Raw genomic sequence first — 14,505 nt, 5'->3', positions numbered from 1 at the left:
CAGGGAGAGGCTCGTAGCAAGGATTAACTCGTCAGTGAAACTTCTGCTGCCTTTGGTATTTTTGCAGGCGCTTCTGTATGCGGGGTGAGCTTTCACTGTTCAGCTGTTTTTTTATTGGCGATGGTTGCTTTGGCTGATTTGTTTTGACGGAGATGTGTTCATGCCTAGAGGGGAGATGACGCAGGTGTTGCTGCTTACCGATGAAAAGGGCGTGCGAGCCCCAAAGCTCCTTCTCCCACCACTCTGCACTTTGAGTGCTGGTGCTCCTGGAGCTCAGGCAGGTGGCCCCAGCTGTTGCCCCCCGCTGCCATCCCGGTACCTTCCTCGCTTCCCACACCCTAATGGAAAACCCCCACGTGCTGCGCACCAGAAGGTTCTCCCTGCCCAGCAAGGCTTCGAGGCCCATGGCCTTCCTCCAACCCCTGGCTTCGATTAGTTTAGGTACGAGGCTGATTACTGTTGGCCTTCCTCCAGCCAAACGCCCCCAGAGCAGGGGCTCTGCCTTCCCCCTCCCCGCTCCAAGCACCTCTCCATCTCCAAGTACTCCTCCTCTCAGGGCTGGCGCAGGCCCCAGCCCAGCAGGAAGCTCCTCAGAGGGGCACCTTCTCAGTTACAACAGCTCGAGGTCACCGAGCAGGCTCCCCTCTTTACGCTTACTTTAAAATAAAATTAAAAAAAAATAATAATTTAAAAAAAAAAAAAAAACTTTGCATTTTAGGACCCCCCCCCCCAGCAACAAGCACGCGCGGCCCCTTTAAGGGAAGCTCCCGCCAAATCCCGCCGCCGAGGCGCTGGGATGAAGCGGGGTGGGGAGGTCATGTGACGCGGAGGGGAGGGCGGTTGCCGTGACCTCGTCACGTGACGCGGTGGCGGGCTCTTCCAAAGCGGCGGCGGCCGCGGGCGGTGACGGGAGGGGCTCGCGGCGGGGCCTGGTCCGTTGGCCTTCAGCCTCCTCACCGCCGCCATCCTCCTCCTCCTCCTCCTCGTCCTCCTCAGCCGCCCCCGGCGGGTTCGTGAGGGGAAAAACCGTGAAAACTAACGGGACTGGGGAGGGAAGGGACCGCCGCGGGCTGCTCTGGGCTCCCCGTCAGCGCCCTGACGTCTCGCTTGAGCTTCTCGCTTCACGCAGCCGTCCCGGTCCCCCCCCAGGCGAGCCGCGATGGCCGTGCAGATGCAGTTCGAAGCGAACGCAGACGTGTCTGCGGAGGAGGAGAGCTTCGGCCCAGAGCCCATCTCCAGGTTAGAGGTACGCGCAGAGCTGGCTCGGGGCCGGCTTCGCCAGGAACTTGCTGGTCTGTACCCTCAAACGCAAGTCGGACCCGAAAATTGGGCTTTCAGGTTCTTAACCTGCGTTTTGGCTCCCCCCAAAAAGAACGTTCTGTATTCTCTTGCCTTGCTGCGTATCCTTTCCTGAATATTTGTTAGTTACCTTCAACATCAAACCAACCAGAGGGTATCTTCACCTTGTTCTCTGCTACCGAGGTTGACAACAGGTTTTCACAGAATCACAGAACATTAGGGGTTGGGAGGGACCTTGAAAGATCACCCAGTCCGATCCCCCTGCCAGAGCAGGAACACCTAAATTGGCTCATACAGGACCACGTCCAGGTGGGTTTTGAATGTCTCCAGAGAAGGAGACTCCACAGCCCCCCTGGGCAGCCTGTTCCAGTGCTCCGTCACCCTCACCGTGAAAAAGTTAAATGTTACACTAGTAAAAGGATATTTTTTAACATTCTTTGTGTTTAAGTGACAGGGACATAACATTTAATGCGTTTGCTTGTAATAACAGAGTTTGATCCAAATCCAAAGACGGTTCAGGTATTCAGTAACAGTTCAGTGATTAGATGGTGTTTATGACATAGCCCGTCTTTTTTTCCCCCCTCCCTTTCAGCAATGTGGTATAAATGCAAATGATGTGAAGAAATTGGAAGAAGCTGGGTATCACACAGTTGAGTCTGTTGCTCACGCGCCCAAGAAGGAGCTACTAAATATTAAAGGCATCAGCGAAGCCAAAGCTGACAAAATCTTGGTAAGGATGTTGTATAAAAACGTTAAGCCGAGAAGTTCGAGAGGTTTTGTTTCTGCTGGTTTAAAGTATTTTGGTGATTTTTGCAAGGTCTCCATGACTGATGTACTGAGAAGGGCAGTAAAGATGATTAGAGGGATGACATGACTTTTTATAAAAGACAAGACTAGGACTAGCTTCAAGAAGAAATGAAGGGGGAGGTAGCTCTATAAAATTTGTGGAAGGTATGGAGAGTATGTCCAAGATTACTATTATTTTTAGCTTAGTATTTCTTATGATAAGAAGGCTTATGATAGTCCTGAAGCAACGAAAACATTTATTCTTTTCCATGCGGGGTATAATTAAGTTATGGAACTCATTGTCCCAAGACACTGCAGCCTTCTGTAGCATAAACTGGTTAAAAATGTATAAATACAGAGCTTAGAGCAATGTTAATAGGGTAGCGTTCAGATCAAGAAGCTCACTGGCTGAACTCAGAGCAGCTACCAGATGGAGGGTCAGTTCCTTGATTCCTGCTTTGTTACACACGTTCCCTAAGCATCCCCTCATGGCAGTTGTCAAAGCGTAGGACGCGTGGTTGTGAACCACTGGACTGACCCAGAACATCTGCTCCTCTGTTACAACCTTCTTAAGCATGTTAACTCAGCACCTCAGGCAGGTACACATCCTGGCTTTACTTTTGGGAACTGAGAGAGCCTGAGCTGCAATCTCACAGCATCTTCTAATTCGGAATGTGGAGCTTCTGCAAAACTAGTTCTCATTTATCGAAATCTGACCTCAGAGAATATTGAACTCCAGGTTTTTTGTATGTTTTTTTTTTTTTTCCAACTTTGTGTATTTATTCAGCATTATGAAGATGCAGCCTGTTAGGAATGCCACGGCCATCCTAAGTGTTTTAGTTTCACATGGACGGAACTGAACTAAAAAAGTGGTGAATACAGGGGAGGAAAGATTTTTGTTAAATAGGCAAAATGGATGTCAAAGCTTTTTCTCTGAGCAGAATTAAATTTTTGTTCAGAGGTACCAACTATTCATATGTGGTCTATAAAATGAAGTGTCTGCATCACATTATACAGCTGCTTCTCCATGTCACAAAACAGGAATACAACACTAATGCTAATTACTGGAGGGGGGTAAATGAATGGGGTGAACACTCCTCGGACTGCTTAATTTGGTTTTCTTTAGGCTGAAGCAGCTAAACTGGTCCCGATGGGTTTTACCACAGCAACGGAATTCCATCAGCGAAGGTCAGAAATCATCCAGATCACCACCGGGTCCAAAGAACTTGATAAACTGCTTCAAGGTAGTGATTTTAGTCCTCTATTGATTAACTTTTCATTATTTTTTTTCCCAATGGAGATGATCATTGCACAAAAACACATCAAACGCGTGAGTTCTGGTTGCACTAAAATCTCATCAAGTACTGCTCTGATTTTACTGATTCTCTTTAAAAGCTGTAGAAGTAGTTTTAAAGCTTTTAGTCATGATGCAGTACCCAGAGCTGTTTGCTTTGCATGTTTCTAGTTTATTTTAGCCTAGAGTTTCCTTCAAGAAAAAAAAAAGATATCAACATTTTCGTTTTCCTACTTGTAAGCAAAAACCAAAACATTTCAGCTTTTCAGTATCTCCAAGCATATACTTACCTAAACTTCTTGGTTCCAACACGAAGAAACCGCAGTATGGAAACCAGTTTTTCCAATTAGAGTTTTAATACTTTCAGCCAAAGTATTGAAGGTAAACTGAGTCTCTATAAATTTAAAAACTCTATACATGTCTTTGTTTGAAATATAACAACATTTTTTTCCTCTCCTTTTTTTCCCCATAGGAGGAATAGAAACAGGGTCCATAACAGAGTTATTTGGAGAATTTCGTACTGGAAAAACACAGTTGTGCCATACCCTAGCAGTAACCTGTCAAGTGAGTTGTCCACTTTATTAAAATCAAGTATTCAGACAGCACAGCTTTTGGATATTTGCTAATTTATGCACTTCTCGTAGCAAAACAAAGTGATGCACATGAAGAGCTACAACAAATGAATTTTGTCTGTTCACAAAGAGTCCTCAAAAACCTTTGCAGCATCCTTGGCCGAGCTTGCAGCTTGCTAGGATATTTTGTTTCATCCTTAACCTGCCTGCTAGGATTACTTCAGCATCAATTAAGTTTGTCGTGGTTTTTACTTATATTTGACTTATGTTTGGTAGCTTTTTTTCCTCCTTAGTAGTCTGACAACAGACATTAGCCGTGTTGTGTGATCATAGCTCTTAAGAAAAGAGAAGTGTTTGGTATCGCTTTGGGTGTTCTGGACTGCAGAGAGCCTTTGAAAAGAGGGATGAAACTGGGTTGGGTTCAATGGGTTTCTGACTAGCTGCTTTGTTTCTAACACATATTAGGTTTATTTCACTTTACCTTTGTAACAGCCTTCAGTCAACTATTGCTATCAAGCAATAGATCAGTTTATAGGAAGCTTTTTTTCTAATCTTAATTTAGACAAATTTTTTCACTTTTTTTTTTTGCTACTTTCTAGAGGTTGCTGTTTCATAAAATATTAGAGGCTTAGGGCTCAGTTTGATCATTTAGGTAACACCCTTGTGCACCCAAACTTACCAGCCTGAAGCTGAGCACCTGTTTTCTTCTGTAGGTGTCAGAGAATGAAAACAGGAATCATTCCTCTCACTCTTCCCAGACAAGTGTGACTTTAATCACCATAGCTTGGTATTTTATTTACTGTATGAATGTCAGTTGAGGGCATAAGGCAGTAACGATATTAATTGTTACTTTTCATGTTCATTCACACGTGCTCTTCTAGCTTCCCATTGACCGAGGTGGTGGTGAAGGAAAAGCTATGTACATTGACACAGAAGGGACCTTCCGTCCAGAACGTCTTCTTGCTGTGGCTGAAAGGTCTGTACTGATTCGTTAGAAGCAAACTAACACTAGGTGAAGAAAGGAAGGCATTTACTCATGGTGGGACAACTTAAAATCAGCCTGGCTCTTTCAATTCATTGGACTGTTGCAGTTAGAACCGTCCTTAAAAACAAATGTGGAAAAAAAAAGGAAAAACAAAACATTTTCATGTGTTCGTTCAGTCTGCCTACCTAGATGCACTTTAGACCACTTCATTAGCTGTATTTTATAAATATTTTTATTTTTACGTGGATGTGACAGTACCTAACATCATTGTCCTCTGGAATATGATAGCTTCATTTAAGAATATCTCTCTCAAACTTAGTTTTACTGTTAGTGAAATACATTCAAAGATATTATTTTCTTAAATTCTGCCAATAGCACTACCTTGGAGCAAAGATTCTTTTGTAAAAAGTATCTCAACAGCAGCTGGATTTTTTTTTTCTTTGTTAGGAAAGAGAGCATCCAATGACCAGTTGAAAAGCTGTTTTCTCATCTCCTGCCTCTGTCTCAGAACGTTCTGAAGTGTCTTTTATACAAATTTGAAAGTATAACATAATTATGTGAATTTCTTGAAGGCAGTAAAAGCTGCTGTCTGTGTAGAGGTTCTGGTTAGACTTAAAGGAAGTATGGGTTCCATTTGTTAGAAAAAGTAGCTACTTCTGGTCTTGTGATTCTTCAGAGTTTCTCAAAAACAGAAGTGTTTCCATATTACTGCTTCTGTAGGGTTTAATTCTCTGTAATGGTTGTTTCAATTATATACCAAGGTGCATATTGCAACCTCGGTGAGCTTAGGTTAAAGTATTCCTTTCTCTCGCAGTGTTCATTAGTGGCTGAAATGCGTCAACGTGAACAGTGATATTGTAGTTTTAAAAATTATTTCCACTTAGATACTGATTGAAATTTTCATGTCAGTAAGCTGTGCAGTTTTTTCTGGTAGTGTGGTGGTTAACATTAATTGCATCTAAGTTGCAAGCCAAAATCATGTAGCAAGGCTGGACTGTTTTGAATACAGAGGCTCAGATATTCTGCAAAGATAATTAAAAATAAATTGGCCTGTTTTCTACTATGTTTTTGCTAGTCTGATTTAGGTTCATAGGTTTTTTTTTTTTTCTGGCTGTGGATGGGGTTTTTAAAAAAATTAAAAACTACTGCACACATTTTCTAGCTTAAAAACCATCTCTTCTCCTCTAAATGCATGGTTTAAAAAAAAAAAAAAAAGAAAGAAAAACAGAAGCAATATTTAGTTGTCAAGTGACTGTGTTTCCTTCAAGCAGCCTTACAGTATACTTCAAGGACTGGGCTGTCATTGTAGGTGTTTGGGTTCTTTTTAACACTTCATTCCTCACCATATATTCCTTCATGAAGTAATGTTAATGTGGCTCTGTGCAGAGCAGCACAAATTGCTGGTGCTGGAGGAGATGTGGGGACAAGAATGAGCAGATGGAAGCACAGGAATTGAAAGGGTAGGACTGCTGCTTTTTAGCAGCACCACAGACTTAGGAGGTATGGCCGGTATTTATAGGCCTTTCAAGAGTGTAGGTAGGAAAATCAAGATTTAACACCAAGCCAATATGATGTGCTGGCCCACAAAGTTGCTTCCTTTTCTTTATAGAGGAAAATGATCCAATGAACATACCCTCCTAAATGCATGGAGTAAAGTCAAGTTATTGAAAAGTAGTAATCCAAAGACTTGGGTCACGACTGGATTTTGATGGTTTCTTACTGAAAGGCAAACAGATCCCTGGAATATGTTTTACACAGTGCTTAGAGGTTTGTGTGACAGATGTTCACGTTGCAAAACATCTGGAATTACTGCTCCTTGCCCCTCTGCTGCTTCTCCCTCACCCAGCTGTTTTGTAGCCGTCCCTCTGCAGGCAGTCGTTTCCCTCACATTTTTTTGCTTCTGGAAGGGAATGTGCAGTTCTAGTCAGCTGGGGACAGTACCAGCTCAATCCTTCTAACTCTTAATTAAGGCGGTTTGATCTAACACTGCTGGCATTTCATGCAGCAAGTACAAGAGTGCTCCAGTATTCACTTTCACCAATGGATATGGCAACAAACACCTCTTGGGCACTGATGAGGCAGTGAAATGATGATGTTTGCAGTGCCCCTAGCTACACCTGCAGGAGGCTGCATGGCTGCACATGGAGGGTGTTACTTGTAGTCAGTTCCATCCCCCTCAGCTCTCAGTCTTTTTCATCAAGCTCAGCTAGGATGGATGCTAACAGCCTTTCAACTCATTTCTTTTTACAGTCTAATGATTTGCCAGGTGCTTGACTAGCACCTTTGAGGTTAATCTTGAACATCTAGTATTGCAGTGTGGTCTTGTTTCAAAGCCCTAGGCTTGATTGGCTATTACTCACCTGCAGGCATAATGAGGTATTAACCTAGAAAGGCCGAGTTATTTGATTTATAAATAGCTATCATGTGCAGGTAGTAAAATGAATTGATATTATGATTCTAAAAGTGTACTTTTCAAAGCTGTACATAGGCAAGTTTAATTCCTACAGGAACAGGGAGAGGGAAATTAGATGTGAAAATCAAAATAGTGTTAGTAAGGTGTCTTCCTTGTAAATAGTAAAGTTACTTGTATTAATTAGTATTTCTATTTGGAATGTGTTTTTAATCTAGTTTTTAGGTAAACCTGCTAAGTAATTCCTGTTTGTGAAGTTTAGACTTTAAAATTTTTTCACTGCTTTCTCTAGGTACGGCTTGTCTGGCAGCGATGTCCTAGATAACGTGGCATACGCTCGAGGTTTTAACACGGATCATCAGACCCAGCTCCTGTATCAGGCGTCGGCTATGATGGCTGAATCACGGTAATGAGACTTGATTTAGACGGGGTGATTTTTGTAGTGGTACATAATCATATTATAAACCTGCTTGTAGGTGATAAACAAGTGCGAGAGATCTATAGATGACATAATTGTGAAATGTCAAAGTAATGGTGTACTTTTAAAGTTAACATTTTTTAAATCTACTTGTTCTCTTCGGTGCTTAGCTCCGTTAGATCAGATTTTGTTGTTCTCAAACTAGTTTCTGCTTTGGCATATCCATGTAATAAGCTTTGTGTATCAGCAGTCAGTTGTGAGTTAATACCTGTTGCTGTTGAAATTTTTGATGACAGTAACTGACTTGAGCTGTGACAACTGATCTTACTTCACAGAGAACAAGTGCCAGCCTGAGAAACAGTTGTAAAGATCTTTTTAAAATTGCTGTAAATCAACTCTCCTTCGTTCTGAAGGCATGTTCAACTGTTGTGGTTTAACGTGGCAGACAGCTAAGCACCCATAGCTGTCCCTGATTCCCCCAAGAGGGGTGGGGGAGAGAGCTGGAAAAAGTGGAAGTGTGAGAACTTACAGGCTGGGGTGGGATAAAGACAGTTTAATAAGAAAGAAAGGAGGGGAAAAAAAAAAAGGCAAAAAAAACAAGTGATGCACAGTGCGACTGCTTACCATCAGCCCTTGCCTGTCCCTGAGCAATGGTAGTGTCTCACCCCCAGCCAACTCCCCCCAGTTTTATCCTTCAGCATGACATTTCTCATTTTCCATTGCTCTTTGTTTCTACTTTCAACTGAAATAAATTTCAGTTTATTATACAGTGGGCCTCTTCAGCATGGATCACTTCCCTTCCTGTTCTGCAGATTAGCCTGTCTCTTCTAATTTTTCCTCCTGCTCCCTCCTAGAAGCTGCTTCTTCCCTTACTAAATGAGCTGAGGTCTACTTCCGTTGTCTCTTCTACATTATAGGGGCGACTGATACCAGCACAGATGGGTTCTCTGGTTCAGCTGCAGGGTCAAGGCACACCTTTTTTTAAACATTCTGTCAGTTTCTTAAGATTCACGCTTGTTAAGGGGTGAAGCCCAGAACCATGGGAGGTGACAACCATGATAGATACCTGCCCGTGTCCTTGTCACTCGTAACTCTCCTGCCTCGGGGCAGATCTCTTGGTGATATTCTTAAATAGCTGTTTAACTCTAAACAAAACCAGCATCACGTTCTGGAGACATAGCAATAGAAATACACTTGTTTGAACATCCCAAGGACATTCAAAATTCTCAAGAGCTTTTGTAACAGGCCTGGAGGAAAAGGGGAAGGTGTCATTCCTTGTCTCCTCCGCAGATTGGTGCTCAGAGGAGAAAAGCTAAAAAGTGTAGTTGTTAATAGTTTCAAAGAGGTGGTTACCAGCGTACAAGGACGGTGACGGTGGTGAGGGCAAACACTAGATAAGACTCGTGATTGGTGCTTTTATCATGTCATAAGCACAATACATCAAGGTGGTAAAAACAAAAGCAACCTTAAACTAGACCTCAGAGGTGATAAAGAAAGGGGTTACATAAAACAACTCTGAGAGTAAATAACACACCTTTGAGAGCAAGTAAATTGTAAGCAGCAACTATGAAATTAATATAATAATTATGACCAATTATAAATAAATTGAACACTCTTGACACGATCTGGCCAGATCTGTTGTTATCTTAACCCTTTGAGCCCCATGTTGGGCGTCAAAAGGACTGTTGTGGTTTAACCCAGCAGGCAGCTAAGCGCCACACAGCTGTTAACTTTTCCCTGCAGTGGAAACCAGGGAGGGAACTGAAGAAGCTGATAGTGTGAGAATTCCTGGGCTGAGAAAACAAGTGACGCTCGGTGCAGTTGCTCACCACCAGCTTACCAGTGCCCTGCCAGTCCCTGAGCAATGGTAGTCCTCATCCTGCCCCAGCCAGCTCACCCAGTTTTATCGTTCAGCATGACACCATGTGGTGTGGGATGTCCCTTTGGTCAGTCTGGGCCAGCTGTCCTGGCTGTGTCCCCTCCCAGCCCCTCGCTGGCTGGGCAGCACCAGAAGTAAAGAAGTCCTTGGCTCTGTGCAAGCCCTGCTCAGTAACACCTAAAGCATCAGTGTGTTATCAACATTATTTCATCCTAAATCCAAAACCACAGCACCATACCAGCTGCTATGAAGAAAATTATCCCAGCTGAAACCAGGACACTGGAACATGTGCAGATCGCTTTTGTTTGAAACTAGGATGTTGAGGCCCCTTTAGAGGGAAGGAGGTGGTGATACGAGGTATAGAGGTACCTGTGCACAGAATACCCATAGTTCAAAATATTAAGTTCTGGGCTCGTAGCATAAATCTAAGTTTTTAATCACACAGCAACTTCCTTTGAATAGAATATCCTGAGTTGGAATGGTCCCACAAGGATGGGTTTTATTGTGTTGTTCATAATCTGAACAGGTCGAGTCTGTGGTGGTAAATATAATCATTCTGCTAACTGGCAGGTGAGAAGGGCAAGTATCCACACCTGTATGTAGCTTTAAAAATTTCCTGGATGTTATCAGAGTCAACCAGACATGTTTTTCACTCCTGGAACAGTTTCTGAGAACGTTGTATTTAACTTCTCCAGGTATGCACTGCTGATTGTGGACAGTGCCACAGCCCTTTACCGGACAGATTACTCCGGAAGAGGTGAGCTATCAGCCAGACAGATGCATCTCGCCAGATTTCTGCGTATGCTGCTTCGACTTGCAGATGAGGTAAATGATGAACGTTGCTTTGCTCCCTAAAGGGATGATTGGTTTTCTTTCTCTTGTACACCTTAACAATCTTCTGTGGATGGCTTTCTGCCTGCTCACTGTCTGCTTCCATTTTGTGTTGAGATGCATGGTAGAGTGGTTATGAACAGCTGAGGGGATAGCAGAAGGTTCTTTTTTTTCCATTTATTCAGGTTGTGGAAGATATATGAATTTTGATTTGTTGCTTTTCTCCTTGTAGTTTGGTGTGGCAGTTGTGATCACTAACCAAGTGGTAGCACAAGTAGACGGAGCAGCCATGTTCGCAGCAGATCCCAAGAAGCCTATTGGAGGAAATATCATAGCACATGCTTCCACCACGAGGTGAGAGAATAGATGATCATCTTCCATTAGCCTTATTTTGGAAGATTTTGTGTACTTAACTAAGTGCCTTTTAATTCCGGGTCTCTGTGTAGTCTGTGAATGGCACTTCCAGTCTGCTTTTCAGAACATAAGTGCTACTCTGAGCAGGTAACTGACCCAGCAGTAAAACAAACACAACATTTTCAGAAGTCCTTACAGCTTTAAGTCAGATGTGTTTACATGCCAACAGAACATTTTAATGACTATGATAGAGGTTCTCTGAAATGAGGCTACAGTTTCTTACCTGTTTCCTTTTCTTCTCCCTATCAGACTGTATCTGCGAAAAGGCCGAGGCGAAACCAGAATATGCAAAATTTATGATTCTCCTTGCCTTCCTGAGGCTGAAGCGATGTTTGCTATTAATGCTGATGGAGTGGGAGATGCAAAAGACTGAAGACTTCGCTTCATTTCCCACGTAACCTGAGACTAGGTGGCTGTAAAAAGGCTCCTTTCTTTGTGACACGTTACGGACGCTTTTCTGGTGCAGCTGCTGTTCAGATGCTGGCAGAGAACTCTGTTGTATTTCAACATATGTGTCCGTCAGGTGAATACATTTTGAGACACATCTGCAGGTGTTGCTTGGAAGAGATCGTCCCTCCTGGGCTTTAGTCACGTGTTAGGTTAAAGTGGTTTCTTGAGAATATTTTCAGAAGACCATAGGCTTTGTATTTTCCTCACAGCTGTTGCTCCAGTTGGATTCTGCTGGTGGGCGTAGGCACAGCAACGTGAGAGTATGTGGCAATAGTTCATAACTTGGTGACTTTAAAGTCATACTGATGGGTTTGTCAAATAAGAAAAGTAGTAACTTAAATACTTGGTGGATTGCTTTAATAATTAACTGCAAAATAAAGCAGAATGGTGTTCCACAATAAGAATTTGGGAATATTGCCATGATTGATGAGATTATCATCAATCCATATTCTTTATGTTAATTTTGTTTTGCATGCTGCAACATGCCACTTTTTGGGAACTGTTAATTTACATCTCAGTGCCTTTTTTTTGTATTTTATTAATTCTCTGTGGAAATCTGCTTTTAATAAAAGGACCATGAAAGTACTGATGACATTACAGGTCTCTGGGATTTAGCCAGGTGCTAATTCAGACTGAGGCATTCTTTACCTGCAGGTAGGAGAGAGATGCATAGGTCTTCAACGAATCTCAGTCTGGAATATTTTTTCTACTAGTGGTAACAAAACGCATCATCTCCTTCTCTGTTTGAGATGTGTAGTACAACTGTGCTTAAGTGCCCTGTAGATATCTTTTAAGAGTTTTTTCAGATTAAAAAGCTTATTTTATATTACCTAGTATTTTAATCTATGCTATTGTGAACAACTCTTAACTTGATTAAAGAGAATCGTGTTATAGTGGTGGTTGGTAGCAAAAAATATTTTCAGTGCTCTTTTACTCCAGGATGATTATTCTGTGTCAAATCATGAAGGAAAACATACAGGGGAATCCAACTGTCTGTACTCATAAGATAAATTTAATCAGGTACCTAAATACTTGTGCAATGGTGGCTACTAAATTTCACAAGAAGTTGCGATGCTTGCTGCCTTATTTTTAGCTAAATGCAGTTATTCGTAAATTCTGCATAGCCATGGAGCATCTGCTCTTTCTGTTCAGATGTGCACAAAAGGCCACTGCTGTCATCATTGCCTGCAGCTGAGTTTCGGGAATCAAAACTCATGTTAAAATGTTAAGTAGGGGATTCAATTGGGTGAATTCATCAGTAAGAGTCTGTCATAGGCTGATACTTCCAGAGGGGTGGGGAAATCTGGCAAAGACTTTCAGCTGCCTGTGGTACTGCGGCTGGAGCAAAAGGAAATGGCAAAAAAAGAGAGAATTTCTTGTGTGTGGAGTCCAGACCTCAAGTTTGGCAGAACCTGGTCTGATGCTGATGAAATGTCTCTTGCTGACCCTGCAGATACTTGCTTACAGGTGACCAAGTCACAAACCTTACGCTCTGCTCTGATCCGATCCGCCTGGAGGCTTGTCAGACCTTCGCAGCTTTTCCTTTTTACACGTTGGGTGCGCTCTACTCAGGACCTGATCTGAGAATCGGGCTATAATGTCAGTCCTGGTTTTGTACAGGTAAAATTCAGGGACTGCAGTGTTCCTGGACCTGATTTTTTCCACAATTCTTGATCAAGAGAAAACTAAGACTGGCTGAGAAACCCAGATGAGCAGTAGGAGCAAACAACTGAAGAGAGGAAAAACAGGCCAAACAAACGTGAGGAGGGGGATGAGGGACTCGCTGGGCAAAGGGGCTGCAAAAAGGTGAGGTGATGCTGGGAATGGGCTGAGGGAACTGGCAGAGAAACAGCTCAGCTGGAGAGCCAGGGAAAGGCAACTGAGACTTGCACGGCTTGTATCCAGTGAGATACCAACGCTGGTGTGTGCCCTTTGCGGTGCTTTCCTTCACGTATCTGTGTGTGATACGTTTCCAGTTGCACCTAAGTTAAAGTAGAACGCTAAAATCTTCAAATTGCACATGGGGTTTAAATGAGCTGGGTTTGAATTTATGATATGCTTAAAAATACCACAAGGACCCAAAGGTTGAGAGAAGCGTTACACAAACATCGAAAGAACTGTTTTGGGCTGTCTTGTTTCTTGAGAGGTTATCGGCTTAGCACACAGTGGTACTGAACAACGTTGGGCAGTACGGTTAGTTCCAGCCTGGACAGCAACCACGCTGCTTTTATTGAATTGCCCTTCTGACTGTGCATTTCTCTTAAGTTTTGTAACTGATCAGCTATTCAACGTGGAGGTCTGAAAGGGCACAGCTTGCTGCTTCGGTACGATTTCTGACAGCACACACTGGTGCGTAGGAGGGGGTTATTTCATTTTTGAGACCCCACATTGTAAACATACAAGTCGTACCATTTACATATAGATGGCAATTTTAGGGGATGTGGGAGACAGTGGCTTATTGCTACCTGCTACGCTGAAGGTTAGAAAGTCGCATTTGGTTTCTCCTCTGTTGCTTCCCTTCAGGGTACTTTGTGGAGGGGGAGTTTGACGTGTCTAGATCATAATCCTACAGCGTTCATCTCTTTGTATGTCACTGCAGTACAGTTCAATCTAACTCCTTTTTTTCAATCTAACTCCTTTTTTTCTCCTTCTCAAAGTCTGCTTAGAGCCTTGACCAACTAAAATAACGTCTGAAGCTCTCTGTTCGTGTAATGCTCAGCATGCAGACTGCTTTCCCTAACAGCCTAAAGTACTTCTCTTGTCTAGCTGAAAGGTTTGTAACTTGGTGATTGGGGTAGCAAAGGCAAAGGAAATGGGAAATATTTTATTCTCTAGGCTCCTATACAGCCTAGAATCTGAACTCAATGGGATTTGGGGGGGTTTGTTTCTTTTAAGCACAAGAACCTTTTTAGTAAGATCTTCCTCAAGTTATCTGATGACATCCCTGTAGCAGCTGCACAGGCAAGTATTTCCATAAAGGGTTGAAGTTGCTTATGACACAAGGCTGTGAAACATTAATTAAAATAAGCTTATTGTCAACAACGCTTTACTCTCAAGGAGGTATAATTAATATTCCTTCAGTAAATATTTCTCCTGTCATCTCCTTAAAACACTTATCTCAATGTTTCCCAAAAACTCTAAAGTTCCTCTCAAAGCAGTGGAATATG

At 42.7% G+C, this 14,505-nt stretch overlaps 1 protein-coding gene across 1 annotated transcript; it reads left to right on the top strand.

Moving 5' to 3' along the window:
* Positions 1-850: 850 nt before the first annotated feature.
* RAD51 (RAD51 recombinase) lies at positions 851-11,923 on the top strand. The gene is made up of 9 exons (XM_035539449.2): positions 851-1,246; positions 1,892-2,029; positions 3,212-3,329; positions 3,852-3,943; positions 4,833-4,927; positions 7,639-7,752; positions 10,339-10,468; positions 10,707-10,828; positions 11,138-11,923. Exons 1-9 carry the CDS (start codon positions 1,160-1,162, stop codon positions 11,259-11,261), a joined length of 1,020 nt encoding a protein of 339 aa, XP_035395342.1. The 5' UTR covers positions 851-1,159; the 3' UTR covers positions 11,262-11,923.
* Positions 11,924-14,505: the final 2,582 nt, after the last annotated feature.

The sequence above is a fragment of the Cygnus atratus genome, chromosome 5 (assembly GCF_013377495.2).
Source record: "Cygnus atratus isolate AKBS03 ecotype Queensland, Australia chromosome 5, CAtr_DNAZoo_HiC_assembly, whole genome shotgun sequence".
Lineage (NCBI taxonomy): Eukaryota > Metazoa > Chordata > Aves > Anseriformes > Anatidae > Cygnus > Cygnus atratus.
Note: the sequence above shows the minus strand (reverse complement) of the source record. Positions and strands in the feature narration are given on the sequence as shown.

Bases quoted from the DNA above. Each gene is read 5' to 3' on its own strand.
- RAD51 (XM_035539449.2), top strand. From the start codon at position 1,160: ATGGCCGTGCAGATGCAGTTCGAAGCGAACGCAGACGTGTCTGCGGAG. The intron at 3,944-4,832 runs GTGAGTTGTCCA...GTGCTCTTCTAG, and splicing joins CCCTAGCAGTAACCTGTCAA to CTTCCCATTGACCGAGGTGG. The intron at 10,469-10,706 runs GTAAATGATGAA...TTCTCCTTGTAG, and splicing joins TGCTTCGACTTGCAGATGAG to TTTGGTGTGGCAGTTGTGAT.